This window comes from Mchenga conophoros, linkage group LG18 (genome assembly GCF_057382185.1).
Source record: "Mchenga conophoros isolate Kocher_MC1m ecotype Shallow Benthic linkage group LG18, M_conophoros_male_GT1.1, whole genome shotgun sequence".
Lineage (NCBI taxonomy): Eukaryota > Metazoa > Chordata > Actinopteri > Cichliformes > Cichlidae > Mchenga > Mchenga conophoros.
In genome coordinates this window covers 3,003,737-3,018,570 of record NC_140543.1, presented here as the reverse complement: position 1 = coordinate 3,018,570, position 14,834 = coordinate 3,003,737, and the positions used below count along the sequence as shown (strand labels likewise).

The following is a 14,834-nucleotide window of genomic DNA, read 5'->3' as shown; positions in this document are numbered from 1 at the left end:
GGCCATGTGTCTGACACCCCAGACAGTGAGCAGTCTTTGAGTGACTGAAAGAAATGTTAAAGGTGTTCTCATCAAAATCACCAACGTTTAATTCAAAAAGACATAAAAGAGATAACACGATCTTTAACATCTTTGAGGCTCTTGCCAGCTCTACTCTTGCTTTTCTCTACAAACTTATGTTGACTGGACAACAGAGAAAAATGATTTCTGCACCATAAACAAACACCTTTTTTTAAACAGACAAACAGAAAAGTGTGTGAGTGACGACAAAATACGGAAACATGTGAAGGAAGTGATTTTATTGTCGGGGTTGGAAATTTATCACACATGCAAACAGCGATGTCGAAGCCGTGTATCATCAATATTTTATTAGCAAACCAGAGAGAAGTTAACAAAAGAAATCATTACTGCAGGAACTGAACATCTGTGTTTCTGTACAGATCCAAATATACTACAATATATACTATTATACAGGTGGATTACAATTCATGTCATTAGTACAGCAGTCACAAAGAAAAACTTCAAGTCTGTTACAGCAGTGTCGTCTGATCTGAGCAAACTCTCCTCCTGATTCGTGCTGCCGACCTGCTTCCTCTCTGACTGATGATGATGATGATGATTCGGCTATGGGCATGCTATGCTAACATTCCCTGTTTTCCTCAAAGTGCTAAAGATTCATCTGAACGGCAAAAACAGAAGGACCGTGATTCTGAAACAGACTTTTTTTTGCTAAACCAGAAAACAAAAAGGCCAAAAAAGTGAAAATACAAAGACTCCAGTTCAAATTAAACACAGTCGAGATAAAAGAGTTGAAGCAGAACCTAAGTGTAAAACATTTTATGCACAGTTTAAGGCCTGATGATTCATTACAGAAGTAACATGCAGAGGTGGAGAAACATCTGTGTTGGCGGAAACTGCCTTCCATGTTTGTGATGGAGCAGAGATCGGTGCCACTCGCAGGTGTCCTGTTTTACATTTCACACGGATTTAACAAACGCGATACAGCGTCAGTGAGATTTAGAGTTCAGAGTCATTTCCTTTGTTAATGCTAAACTAACCAGCTGCTCCAGAGCACAATGAAAAACATCTGCACATTTCTACATTTCTACAAAAGCATCGAATCAGAGGACTGTGAGCAGAAATGACCCAGTTTGTTCCTGTAAAAATCAGATGGATGTTTGAGACCTCTGGTTTGATGAATCATGAAAAGAAACTGCTGTTTTCCTCAAGAAGTCCCTGAAAAATCAACATGCAAAATAAAAGTACACACACACACACCAAAACACTGTACACACCAGTGTACATCTCCTGTTAGAAAACACAGGAAACTCTAAACTGCTGCTGATGCAACAGTTTAGAGTTCACACTGAACGTGGACGTCCCGTCAAACAGTGAAGACGAACCTGCTGAAAACTGTGCCATCAGAGAGGATTTCAGGCAGCAGCGCCTCTGAATAAAAGTCCTAATTTTTAAACAAATCTTCAGCCAATCACATGTTTTTACAAATAATTCAGTACTACTACCCAAGAAAAGACTGAACCTCTGATGAAGCTCAAAGCTGTACAAAGGTTATGAAAACACCTCGAGTGTGTGGCCCAGAAATGATCTTGAACTTCTTGTTTTGGTGCCGAGCTGCACAAACTTTGCCACAGCTAACCTTGTTAGTTAGCTCTGTTAGCTAGCTGCATGACTAGGTTTGTTACTATAACGACGCCAGCAAAAAACAACAACAACAAAGCAAAACCCACCTCTGAACATCAAGCACTGAAGAAACACATACACGTGAAGCCTCCCTTATAGAGCCTGTCCATATGTGACAGTGGCAGCATTTGCATTAACGTGCTCCTCTGGCTTCAGTCTGCCTGCCAGATGCTGAAGAGTGAGCTCTAACATCTGGATCTGTTTCACTGTTTCATGCTGAAAGAGGGAAAAGTTTCCTCTGCAGCAGGAAGAGCAGACACTGACTGAACGTAGAAACCACAAGCCTGGAGGCCAACTTAGAGTTGTAAAACCCTTTCTGCAGTGTGTGGTGAGCAGCTCTGAACGAGCTCCTCGTGAACTAAAACTAAGATCTGCATGTATAGGTGACAATAGCTGCTAGTAATTCACAACTAAGACGTCCATCTTCAGTGAAACCAAACACTCTGTGTGAACAATGAAAACATTTAAAAATGTCCAAAATCATCTTCATCAGAAACCTGGGACCCTGCTTCTGTGAGCTTATTCAGCAGCTGCATAAAGAGCTTTATGTGATAATGCTTTCTCTGCGGATTTGTCTTCAAACACACATTTACTTTCAGGTAATTCTGACAAAAATAGCAGCTTCTTTATGATTCATATAGAACGAGCAGACATGTGGACAACAGTGTGAAAGACACATGAAAAATGAGAAGAGTCACATGCTGCGACTCTAACCTGCCTGATGTTCCAGACGTGGAAACACAATCCACAAAAGCTGATTTGACACATCTAAAGATACTTTTTCTTCCTGCAGCGTTACAGGAATAAAGGAGCGGTTAAAGCCTCGGGGAAATAAAAATAATAAACTCTTGTTCTGTAATCTGGTGTCGCCACACTGAGGGAAGATTTAATTAAATCTCTCAGTTCCTGTTTGTGGTTTGGTTTTTACAGACGAGAGCTGATGATCGACGGTCACTTTGTGTCCCGTCGATCCTCAATTTGTACAAGTGAATTCTTTCTCATTCAGAGAGTGAAAAACTGTAATATATGATTCCCAAAAGCTGTTGTTTTAAAAACAATAGTTTAACTTGATTTCCACAATCAGTGCATCTCTATGAGACGCCTTCACTGACAGCAGGGCCACCTGGTGGTGAGTCTGGGAGGTTCAGCTGAAATGTGTAGGTGGTGTTTAGACCTGGAAGTTCAGTTAAGATGTTTGCATAGGACAGAAGCACAGAGGCCCAGCGAGGACTTCCTCCAACCAAAACTTAGATCAATCACGAGAATTTAAACTCCAGTGAAAACTTGAACCTGGTTTTTCTTTGGCTGTGTTCTGCTTTTGAAAAGAGAAAAAATGAAGCGAGAACCAAACCTTAAATGTTAGGAAGGAGCAGAAGGTTCATCTTCAGAGCAAAGAAGAAGAAGAAAGCCTCCCGAGGCCACACCAAAGCACCACTGAGACATGAATCCCACCTGAATGGAGCTTTAGGTTTCTTACTTTGATATTTGGGCCTTTTATGAAGTAACCTGATCAGCTGATGAGCACATGTTTAACTTTTGGGATGTGAAGATCAACTTGTTCACAAAGTATTTTCAGAGTATCTCCATAAGGAGGAGCCGTTCGCTTTAACCTGCACAAACCTCCGCAGCTCATTTTGGATTTTCTATAAATTCTACAAGCTAAACGCTTTTTGATTTCGCTGACTCCCATAATACTTTAACTGTGCTCCTGTGGCTAAGACTCATGGGAAAGGTAGTTGTTGAGCATAAGATAACAGTCCAGTGCAGAGTTATTTTACAGTGTTTTCAGGTAAACCGAGGAGAAGCTTCGACCTCTAGGAAGTTCATTACTGCTGCACATTCAACACGGCGCCACCTGCAGGCAATAAATACAATTTCTCTTCGTTGCACTGCACTCAAGTTCATATTCATGCTCACATCTCAAGGCATTTCATCTTTAGCTTCTAAAGCACCAGATATTTGCTTCATGTTTATGTCCCTCTAAACCTCACACAAAAGTCTTTTCAGGTACTGATTTCAAGAGTTTTAATAACAAACACAAAATAGTCCAGAGCAGAGTGGATCGTAACATTTATGTTCAAACACGTCGTGTCGAGGTCGTCTTGGGAATTTTATAGTAAAAAAATCATAAGTGACTCTTGTTGACTACATGTGCATCTCTAACACATCTTTGGCATTTTATTGCTACATTTACACAGATTCTCATGAATCTGCAGTGTTTGGAGATCAGATGAAACTTAAATTTAGGTGTTAAAAATTTAAAATATTTAACCTGGGATACATAAGGTGAATAAAAATACAGCTGGAACAAATATGTGAGAAATAAATTAGTTCTTGTTTTTAACACGTAACACTTTTTGTCAAACCCACATTTACACACTGGCAGTGAAGTGGGGTACACAGGAACCCAAACTAAGATCTTTTAAGAAGCCCGACCAACCAGAAACATCCATTAATGAAGCTAATGGCCACTCGAGCTTAGCCTTTGCAGACCCGCAAGCAAAAATATTAAAAATTTGATGAACTGTAAACAATGTTAATCGTATTTAACTTATTCATTTGGACACTGATAAGGCTTAAAGTTTGCATTAATGGGGGCGTGGCCCTGACAGGTGGGTGGTGACACAGGCAGGTGTAGCTGTTAGGCTTCAGCTAATCAGAGTCACTGAACTGGACCTCTCGACTGTGTTTGTGCTGTTGGAGCATTCTGGAGAATTTTTTAATGACGTTTAAAATTGTGACGAGCGACCCATCAGCTAAGAGACCGTTCCAGTATTTTATTTGTCTGTTGATTAGCATTAATCACCAGACATCTGTGCCTGTGTGCAGCTTATGGATGCAGCTTTCTGCTCAAACCAGCTACTGTTAGGTGGTAACTGAGCAATAAAACTTCTCATTTAAATATGGTTACACTCATCTGATGCTCAAAAAGCCATAAAAAGAGCACAAATACAACAAGGCCGTCTTTTCCATACAATCAACCTAAAAAGCAAATCAAATGTCAAGTAAACAACAAACAAAACAGAAGAAAAAATTAAAAGTGCAAAACACAACGGTCCAAATGGGACGCGGACCACCAAACAACTTGTACTAACAAACCAGCTCATGTGGACTTTGGAGGTCTCGCACAGCACATGTTCAATACTGCTACAGGCACAGATATCGACAGACGCCTTATTACTGATGTTGAGGCGCAGGTGGCATCACACAAAACTGCAATATGTCACACGTGGAGATGAGAGCGTGCGGTTAAATTTTAGATACAACAAATAGAAACTGCAGTTAGTTCTCTGCCTGGAGGTTGTGAGGGGCTTCATTCTGATTTTTCTAGAATATAAACCATTAAACTGGTGATGGTTAGAGGGGCAAAAAGGTAAAGTAAAAATATAAAGTCATCAAGGAGGATTCAGACAATCAAGCAAACACAGATCAGAGTTCTCCCTGCAGAGCTCAGACAAACGGAGGGTGGAAAGCAGATTCTGAAGGCGTTGATGCGTACGGAGGCCGGTGCACTTTTCAGAGCGTGCACTTTGACGGAAGCATGTTTGCAGGACGCGACGCTGGCGGCGGCCAGCTACTCTCCTTCCTGGTGGCAGATTAAGACTTCTTCTATCTACAGGAATGCGTCTCACCGGATTTTCCTCCTCGGAGATCCGTAAGTGTTCACAGCGAGAGGATTAGACGTCTGCAGGTGGGAACCGCAGGCCTAACGACAGAATCCCGTCACCTTATGGACGACTCTGCGATATACTGTGAGACAGTTGTTCACGATACATCATCAACTTAAGAGAAAAACTTATTTTGAATCAACGTGGGGATCACATCGTTGTATTTATTCATTACCGTGTTAAATTTTCATAGAGCGGTGCTGACAGGCGAGCTACAGTGGATACAGTGTAAACACACATGGCAACGGCTTCTGCAACAGATCTGTGAAACGGGTGAATCGATGACATATCGCAGACAGCGCGTCACAATATATCGCTTCATCGACGGCTGTCCCACCTGGAGTTCGCAGCGGCGAGGACAGTCGGCCCGCTCTTAGTCATGCAGTAAAGACAACGCAACACGATGAAGACCAAAGCTTGAGGATCCGACCTGAGGTGTTATGACCCACAGATGCCGGTCAGGCGGGTGCGGGGGTGGGGCGGTGCTGGGGCTCAGGCGTGATCAGGAGTGATCCATGGGTTCGGTGGCGTTACTCTGCCCGGCGTCCTGGCTGTCCATCTCCTCCGGTTCCTCCACCTTCTGCTCAGGTTTGATGGCTGCCGTTGTCGACACTGCAGCTGGCGGTTTGTGGTCGGCCGTGGACACCGACTGGTCCTCACCCGCCTGGCTTCCGGCCGTCGGCTCCTGGGCAGCCCTACCCCCGGAGGCGGTGCTCTGCTGCTCTTTCAGGTGCCGCTCCATGGAGGCCTGGATGGAGGACACCATTTCCTGCAGCTTCCTTCGCTGCTGCTCCATCAGGCTGGGGTCGAGTCCACGGCCGTCCTTCATGGTGACGAAGCCCGGAGCCATGCGGACCAGCTCCCTGGTGGTGTCCTCGGGGATGTCCGACAGGTCCGGGGGTCCTCGGGACACGCTGGCACTCAGGTCCACGCCACTGCTGTGCTGTCGTGTGATAGGGCGGTGTTCTGGTGGTGAGGAGCCTCCGGCGCTGCCCAGAGAGTGGCCTTTTCCCTGAAAGGCTGTGACACTCTGCAGCTGCTCCTTTTTACGAACAACGCCACCGCTGCCCAGCCGCAGCACGCCATGAGAGGGACTACCCTCTCTACTGCCCCTACCGGATGCCTCAGAGCGTAGCTGCACCAGGGCCTCCTTCACCAGTTCCTCGACATCAGGCCCAACAGGGAAGTGACCGGCAGCGTCCACGCAGAGCTCCAAACGCTCCTCTGCTGCATTATAAACAAAGGTTTTCCCTGTGAGGTGAGGCAGCGTGCAGTGCTTCCCGTCCATCAGGCCTGAACGAGAGAGAGAGAGAGAGGTCATTCCCAGCTTGACATGATTCACAGTCTAAAATAATCCTTATTAATCTCATCCTGGGCCTTGGTCTGAAACAAGCCTTCAGCTCTGCCAACTCTGATTGGCTGCCCCTCACAAGAAAAGGTTTAAATCAGTAGGCAAGAAACTTTTATTCTCACATTCAGACACAATTGATATAGAAAAAAAGAATCTGAACAGCAATTTATGGGAGACTTCTCAGATACTACAGATGGCCAGTGTCCTCCGCCTTCCCCCAAAGAGCCAATCAAGTTGAAGCAGGAAACATATTCGTGTTATTGCATTGATGCCTGTGTATAAGCTCACAAACATTTCAGCAGCTGTAACGTTGTGAAACTGTGCAGTGCAGTGGGAGCAGAGCATGTGAGGGCTGTCAAACTTTATTGTTTTAGATTTAACTTGTAATTTTGTTTTTCTTTAAGCTCTCTTATTATCAAACTAAGCTCATGCTTTTAGTTACGCGCTCTGAAACACCTGCAAAGATTCAAATGACCATATTAGCGATATCCCCTCTTAGCGCCGTCACACAGATCCAAGAGTAGAAAAACAGTGTTTGGAGAACTGCAGTCGGAGCGTTTGGCTCACAGCGAGTTCGCGGCTGACTTGACCATCCACCATTGTAACAATATATCTATGACAGGTAAACAAAAGCACAATAGGTCAACTTTAATAACACAGCTGTTCTCCCTCCCTCGGGTGGGATGTACCAAATATATTGACAAAGGTTCAAGGGTTTGCTTTCATTTATGCTGCGGTTAGCTCCAGAGCATCAGATAGAAACACAGCAACAGTCTGACAATCTGATAACAGGAAATAAGAAGTCGCCATAAAGGATCCTGTGTTATTAGTTTTTGGTTTGCAATAACTTACAATAAAGAATATGACAGATAAAAACAAACTGATCCTTTAATCACACCAATCTGCTTTCAGACATGTCTGAGGAGTCACGTGCATGTGACAAGAATCGATATATTTCAATCAAACTTCATCTGACTGTAAACTCTGACATATATTCCTCTGTGCTGCAGAGGACCAGAGCTCAGCACACATCAGTGAGCCACTCCACGTTCCTTTATTTACCAGAAATCTGGGCACTATCATCTAATCGAAATCCTCTCCACATGTTTACAACAGACCCCGTTTTCTTCTCTGGGAAGGAGTTCCTGTAAGGTGCGTGCTGGGAACCCGGAATATGGCACAAATGTGGACCACTGGGAGAGCGCATTGATCATCAGGTCTGGGAAGAAACATTTCATTTCCTGCAGCCTCGTGGATTTTATTCACTGAACTTTTCTGCTCTCAGGCGTCACCTGATCAGTCGCGTGTGTTTCTGCTACATTTCTGCACATGTTTAAAATCTGTCTAATAATTAGTTAGCAAAGAAGCCTTTAAAAAAAGTAGCTCACGTATGATAAGCTCCGGTTCACAGTGATGCAGACACACAAACGCACATGTATAAATGTACCTGCTCTGTTACACAGAGCCTGCTTACCCATGTCTTTCTTAACGATGTTGTAGAAGACGCCGCCCTGCTGGAATAAGTGTGGCAGCTTCTTTGCGTACGACCAAACATCCTCACCTGAAACAAAGACAAACATTTTAAAAGGATCCAACGAATGAGACGAGGTCCTAAACACAACACAAGGTTAAAATGTGTCTGTGTGAGCAGGACGCTACACAGGACAGCACAATGTAGGACCACAGAAGTCCTCGGTGTCAGAGTGCACAGCTTTGGCAGGAACGTGAGCGGTCAGAGCAGCACAAAAATAAACAGAGACCGAAACATCTGAATGTAAGACACAAGAGTGGAAATACAGTTGATACTCTGACCTCGCCATTGTTTGGCGTACAGTGAAGCCGCTGATATGTAAAAATATATTTAAACCTGAAAGCAGTGGTGGACAAACCTAAGAAATGTTTCTTGATAAAGGTGTGACATCACATTTATTTCTACATGATGAATATGAAGCTGCAAGCAGCAGCTATCGTCAGTCATTTATAGAAACCTCTGTGGTTCCAGTATGTTTGCTTTCACACTCAGTGAAGCTCACACCACATACAACATCTACAGCTTTGATGCTGATGGTAAAGCCAGGCTAGGATTCCCCCTCGTTTTAACCTCGCACTGCTGCTCATGCTGCTGCTACTCTGTAGGAACATTCACATTTTTATATTCTACATTTCATCTACATTTACCGTCTCTTGTTTTAGAGGTCCTCTAATAAATGCCATTGTCCTTCAGCTGCTTCATATTTAGTCTCAACAACCTCGACAGAAAATATCAATCCACTTGTACTCTCCTGCTGTGATGAAAATGATCCATCTCATCTGAGACATAAACCCTTTTTTATTGCAATAACAGTCATCTAAGCCAATAAATAAATGTCCAGTCTGTCACTGATCATTGTCTCCATTAATTCCCAAATCTAAAACTTAAAGTGGAATGTGTCGATGTGGGTTTTTCTGCTGAGAAAACCTAAAACGGTTCATTAATGATTCAGTTTCAGGCAAAGTTATTATAGTGAACCAAGAATAAATTGGCTACAGTAAAAATAAAAACTAGACTTTGCAATAAAGCTACTGTAAACAATATTTTTTCACTTTATTTTTCAACACAACCAGCCTGAGGAACATCTGGTGCATCTGTTTAATGAGTCTGGGACTTGAATGTGTATGAAGTGTGTTAACCTTTAAAATTTTGCACCTGACAAAACCTCCAAATATATAAGAACAAAACTAAAACTACCACCAAAACTCATGAAAACTAAACTGAAACTCATCATTTCCAGACAATGAAAATTGAAAGTGAAATGAGCAAAAACAACAACTTAAGCTTAAAATGAAATAAAATCTGGTTTAAGGTTAAATTTTATTTGGTGTACAAAACCACTGTCAATAAATAAAGGCGATAAAACCATATTCAGGTGTTTATTTAGCTTCAAATATCCTGTCAGTAAAACAGGGACTTCAACACTGCACTGATGCACTGAGTCCATTTGAAAGTGCGTGACGGTGCATTTCCTTTTGTTTGTGTGTTTATATGTAATGCACGTCGCACATATTCAGCTACAGGTCTGCTCCATTCAGCTGTGTGAACTCTGAGCTCTGGGCTGGAGGCACTGTCTGGTGAGCGGATGCTTTGTTTCATCCTGGCCGGGGCCGGGCGGGGGGATTATTGAACACGAGCTCGGAGCTGACAGGAAGTGCAGCGTCAGGCCTGCGGAGCGCTCGGAGCGCAGCCGAAACCTTCCTGAATATCGACAGACGCTCTGTGTGTGTCACACGGCCCGATCTGTTTATCCTAACGCAGTTGTGACCTTTGACCTGATTGGCAGGTGAGACGGGGAGGGAGCGAGTTGCTCGAGTCAGCAGATTCTCACACTCACACACAAAACAAGTCTCTTGTTTGCTCATGGCAGCTGATCAGAAACCTGGGAGCTCAATCAGCTGCTGAGAGCAAACGGCAGTTTTTTGATCACCTGCCTGCACCAGCCAATCAGAAACCAGCAGGCATGTGCGCTGCACACCTGGAGCTGTTCTCTTTATTCACACACAGACACACACAAACACACTTCAGCTTACTCTGCAGTCTTAAGCAAGCAGCAGCATCATTGCAAGAAGACAATAAATTAAACACGACGATGATCCATCATCATCATCACCACATTCAATAATATGAGTGAACACAGAAAACAAAGACATCCCCATGCTGGAGAAACTGGAACAGGAGATGTTTACTGTACAAATCGTTATCATTCTGACTGATTATTAATCAATAAAATAAAGTGCTGTATGATATTAACCTGACAGCACTCTCTATAAACACACCGTCAGCCCCAGCACAGTAGGTTTGTATCGTCAGGAGCTCAACCTGTGAACAAACATTGACTATAGAGATGCTAATTATAATGAAAATATAAACAAGAGGTCAAATTAATGAAAGGGCAGACAGCAGAACGAGTTCAATCGTTATCTTTGAATGATTAATGATCAAAAGTTGAACTTTAAAGCAAACTGAAGCACCAGCACTGTCATGTTTGAGGAAATGTTATTTTTTTCCATACCAGGGTTTTCTCTGCATGTACTAAAAACACATTTGACGCCAATCGAAGCTGGCTTTCAACCAAAGGAAAATCACTGCGACAGAAGATATTAAAACATACGTCGGGTTTAGTTTTACTCAAGGTTGAAGACATCTTTGCTAATAAAATGGCCAAAAAGACTTAAAGTCAGTCGACACATTCTTTGCCTCAACTACAGTCATGGATAATTGCATGTTCACCCCCAGAAGCCAGGACACATTTTTATCATATTTTATCCTGCTTTTATTAAGTCTAATTGAACCTTTGTGCTTCTTTGTATATTTACCTGTAAATAACTCACTGCTAAGTCACAGATTAACTCTGTACAGTAACAAGCAACAGCCAAGAGCCGGACTGAATGACTGATTCAAGTTATTATAACTGAAATACACGTTTCCTTATGCAAGCATAGGAAAAAGAGGACTGTTTTCCTTTAGCTTTATTGTAGAAAGGAATGTTTCTAAAATCAAACTAAGAAGTGAATTATTAAAATAAGAAAGTAGCAGCAGCCACTTGGCTCTGTTAAACCTGACGAGCGGGTTTTAGCTCCTGAAGTGCAGAACAACACAGGAGAAAAATAGTTTTCTCCTGGCAGCCTTCAATCAGACCAACAAGCTTTTATATCTTAGATCAAATGTGACAAAATCAAAGCCTGAGGATCAAATCTGGCCCTTTGCAAAATTGAATCCAGCATGGATTTCATTTAATAAGGCAGACGATTTCAAGACAGGCCCACTATCTGCTGAAAACGGAGACGATCACTGATTTCAAAGAACGTAATCAGTGTCTCGGCTGTGATATTCGAATCCACACGTCAGCAAAGAATTCAGGATTCACAGCATCTTTAAAGTGAAAAGAAGCTGCAGCTCCAGCACAATAACTTTCCTCTAGTGACATCTCAAAGTGACACAGCTTGTTTTTATGTGCAGCCAGTTTCGCTTCAGAAGGCCGTACGGTACAGGTAAGCTGTGCGACCAAAGATCTTTTGCTCTGCTTTATATCAGGATGGATCTTATGCTCTGAAATATCCTAAACTTACACTTCCTGTCACATTCAGTCTTGTGGCACAGGTTGCTGTGATAATACATTACTTTGCTTCACCCACTAACTTACTTGGTACCCTACATGTAACCTTACCCATCAACGTTGCTAGGAGACAAAGGGAGGACATCTCAAGGTCGATGCTGTCCTGGAGTTCCCGGCTGCTCATTCTTCCGGGCGTCACGGCGTCCTCGCTCTTCACTGAATGCAGGGCGGAGTGCGAGCTGGAGGCTCGGGGAATGGAGGCCGCAGGGCTCTTGTCCTCTGGGCCTTTTAGGATCTCCACAGTCACCCTGTCACCATGCTGCAGCGCCACTGGCTCGTTTTCCTCGCCATCTTTTGGTGGGACCAACTCCTTAGGTGGGAAACCGTAGCGGATGCATTGCTGCGCCGGCGGCACGCTGAACTGGTTGCTGATGCTCCTCTGCAGCTCAGAGAAGGTCGTGTGGGCCTGCAGAGTCAGCATGGCCTGTCTGCCGTCGCTCGTAGTCACACGAATCTTTTTCTCCTTACTGGACGAAGACGGGGAGGAGGACTTGGTGGGTGTGGCTGGAGCTGAAGAGGAGGAGGTTTCTGGAGAGCCTCCGGGTGAAGAAGTCCGGCCCTGGCCTTTCTGCTCCTGCTTCAGTTTGTCAGTCCGACGCTTCTGGGTGACGAAGGCCTGCTCGCTGATGCTCTGCTGGATGCTGCGCTCTGCTCGGCTCATCGTTAGCTCCTCCTTGTGCAACGTCTTCGCTTTCTGTCCCGTCAGGATGATCTTTGTGGGCGGCTGGGGGTCCGCCGGCTGCTGAGACTCTGAGGCATCAGTGAGGCGCTGGACATGAGCCCCGTCGATGGACACGGGGTTGTATTCGTCCGGGTTCTTCTTGGCCGTGTGATGGAGGATAGTGTTGACCACTTTCTGCACCAGGATCTCACTGCCAAACTCGCCCGGGAAGTGCTTTGTGACGAGCTTCATGGCCACGTCGTACACGTTGCTGTTCAATGAAGGGTCAGTCTCATACTGGAACCAGTACACTGTCTCTCGCACCACCCGACCCCCCCACTCCAACGTGATGGGGAAGGCCTCGGGGAGGTTGTCATACTCCTTCCCCTCCCAGTAGTGTTTGAAGCCACACCCACACTTCCCTCCCTGGGAGCGGGTGTTGGTTCTGTCCCCATCCAGATAAACCACCGAGCCGTTTCCACGGATATGGCGGACTGACGTGCCGTGACACCAGTTGCAGGTGTTGAGGGAGCTCAGTTTGTAGTCTGGGAGGAGAACATCCCTTTGGGGGTCGTAAGAGCAGACCACGTTGTTGAGGGGGAAACTGTAGTTCTTATCCGGCCGCAGCTGGCCGTGTGTGGATTTGGCTAAGTTGTAGAGCTTACCGCCGGGAATCAGCCACTCCGGTGGGATGTGGAGCTCAGAAAGGGCGCCACAGATCAGGCAGCGATGCAGCCGATTTTCCATCACTGACTTCTTTGCCGCCTCTGTGACCTCCTCTGGATGGATGCCAATCACGCCAGTCCTCCTGTAGACGTACTGGTGAACGTCAGCCACCAGCGACGGGTGGATGCTGTGCTTCTCCATAAATACCTCCTCCATGGCGTTAACTAGCCTCATCAGATATTTATCCTGCAGGCTGCGATCTCCGCCAATCACGCAGCTCCCATCCGCTTCTAACTTGATGTACTTCTTGATGAGGTCCTGAGGGACGCCCCAGGCCTTTGGCAGCAGACGGGGTGGCAGCTTTGGCAGCACCGTGTTCTTGATTCCCACCAGAGGGATGTAGTGGTTCCTGCTGGAGCTGCTCCAGGCGATACAGATGGGTTTGTTCAGCTTCCCATCTTTCCCCTTGCACTGCTCCTCCGGCACCAGTCCAGGCAGGAAGGTGGCAGAATAGTCCCCGGAGCTCCTCATCCCACTCAGGGAGTCCAGGAGAATTATGGGTCGGTGGAGGACGTTGGCTAAGCCAAATATGTGGATGTTGCGTAGTCCAAGGGGTACGCCTTCTGGTGGGATGAAAAGAGGGTCGCACTCGTTGATGATGTCCTCCCACTCTGCAGCATCTATAAAGTCCTGAAAAAGTGCCTTGTAGCGTTCCAGATTCTGCTTGAAGTTCTGTTTGAGGTTTTCACGGAGGGCATGCCAGAACAGTTCTCTCCCCACCAGAGCTCTGGACACAGCGTGGACCAGGCAGTGCCCGTCTCCGTCCACATGCACCGGGATGAGACACTCTCTGTTGCCGTTGGCTTTCTTCACCTCCTCCAGAGTGTCGTGGAGGTATATAAGGCTCCCTGACCTATCTTTGCCATAGCCTATGGTGGAAACATGGTCCGGCTCAATGAGAAAAGCTCTGTCTCCCAGGATGGAACAGTCAAACATCTCCCCTTGGTTCATCTCCCTCAGAAGCTTGGCTTTGCCGGTTTGTTTGTCCATGCCATACCTGGTGAGCACGGGCGACAACAGCTTGCAGTGGTAGTTAGAAAGCCCCATCACTTTCACCAGCTCGGTCCCCTTCTTCGGGGCCCCGGTGACGCCGAGCAGGGCGTTTCTGAGCAGATTGTGAAGCACGACATCGGGGTCGGTGACTTCCTCAACGTTCTGCAGGTTCTTCTGCTCGTGGCGCTGACCACACTCGGTACACTCGATGCTAACGGAGCCGTAAGCAGGAAAGAAAAGCCTCGCCTGACATTTCGGGTCTGGGCAGGTACCAGACAAAATACGCTTGTCTTTTTTCTTTGAGCTCTGCAGCAGCGACATTTTGGCTGAAAAAAGGCTGACGCTGTGTGTCAGCTTCACAAAACCATGATATTCACACTCCGGCGAGGCTGTCAGGCGAGCTTTGACTCCGCTAACGACAGTTATTTTACAAAATAACACAAGAACAACACGGAAGCGGCTGTTTTTTCCTTTAGCTGTTCGCCGTTGCTAGACGTACATACGTAATGACGTCAGTTACTGGGATTTGTAGTTTTTTTCTCTTTATCTATGTTTAAACAACTACGCACCAGCATCAAAATGAC

General features: G+C 45.3%; 1 protein-coding gene across 1 annotated transcript; it reads right to left on the bottom strand.

Moving 5' to 3' along the window:
- Positions 1-282: 282 nt before the first annotated feature.
- On the bottom strand, positions 283-14,834 carry vcpip1 (valosin containing protein (p97)/p47 complex interacting protein 1). The gene is made up of 3 exons (XM_085254153.1): positions 11,922-14,834; positions 8,195-8,281; positions 283-6,662 (listed from the first exon to the last, which is right to left on the bottom strand). Exons 1-3 carry the CDS (start codon positions 14,569-14,571, stop codon positions 5,872-5,874), a joined length of 3,528 nt encoding a protein of 1,175 aa, XP_085110279.1. The 5' UTR covers positions 14,572-14,834; the 3' UTR covers positions 283-5,871.

Coding starts and splice junctions, on each gene's coding strand:
- vcpip1 (XM_085254153.1), bottom strand. CDS start 14,571: ATGTCGCTGCTGCAGAGCTCAAAGAAAAAAGACAAGCGTATTTTGTCT. Junction 8,282..11,921: donor TCTCCTAGCAACGTTGATGG/GTAAGGTTACAT, acceptor TCTTTGTTTCAG/GTGAGGATGTTTGGTCGTAC. Junction 6,663..8,194: donor CATCGTTAAGAAAGACATGG/GTAAGCAGGCTC, acceptor TCTCTCGTTCAG/GCCTGATGGACGGGAAGCAC.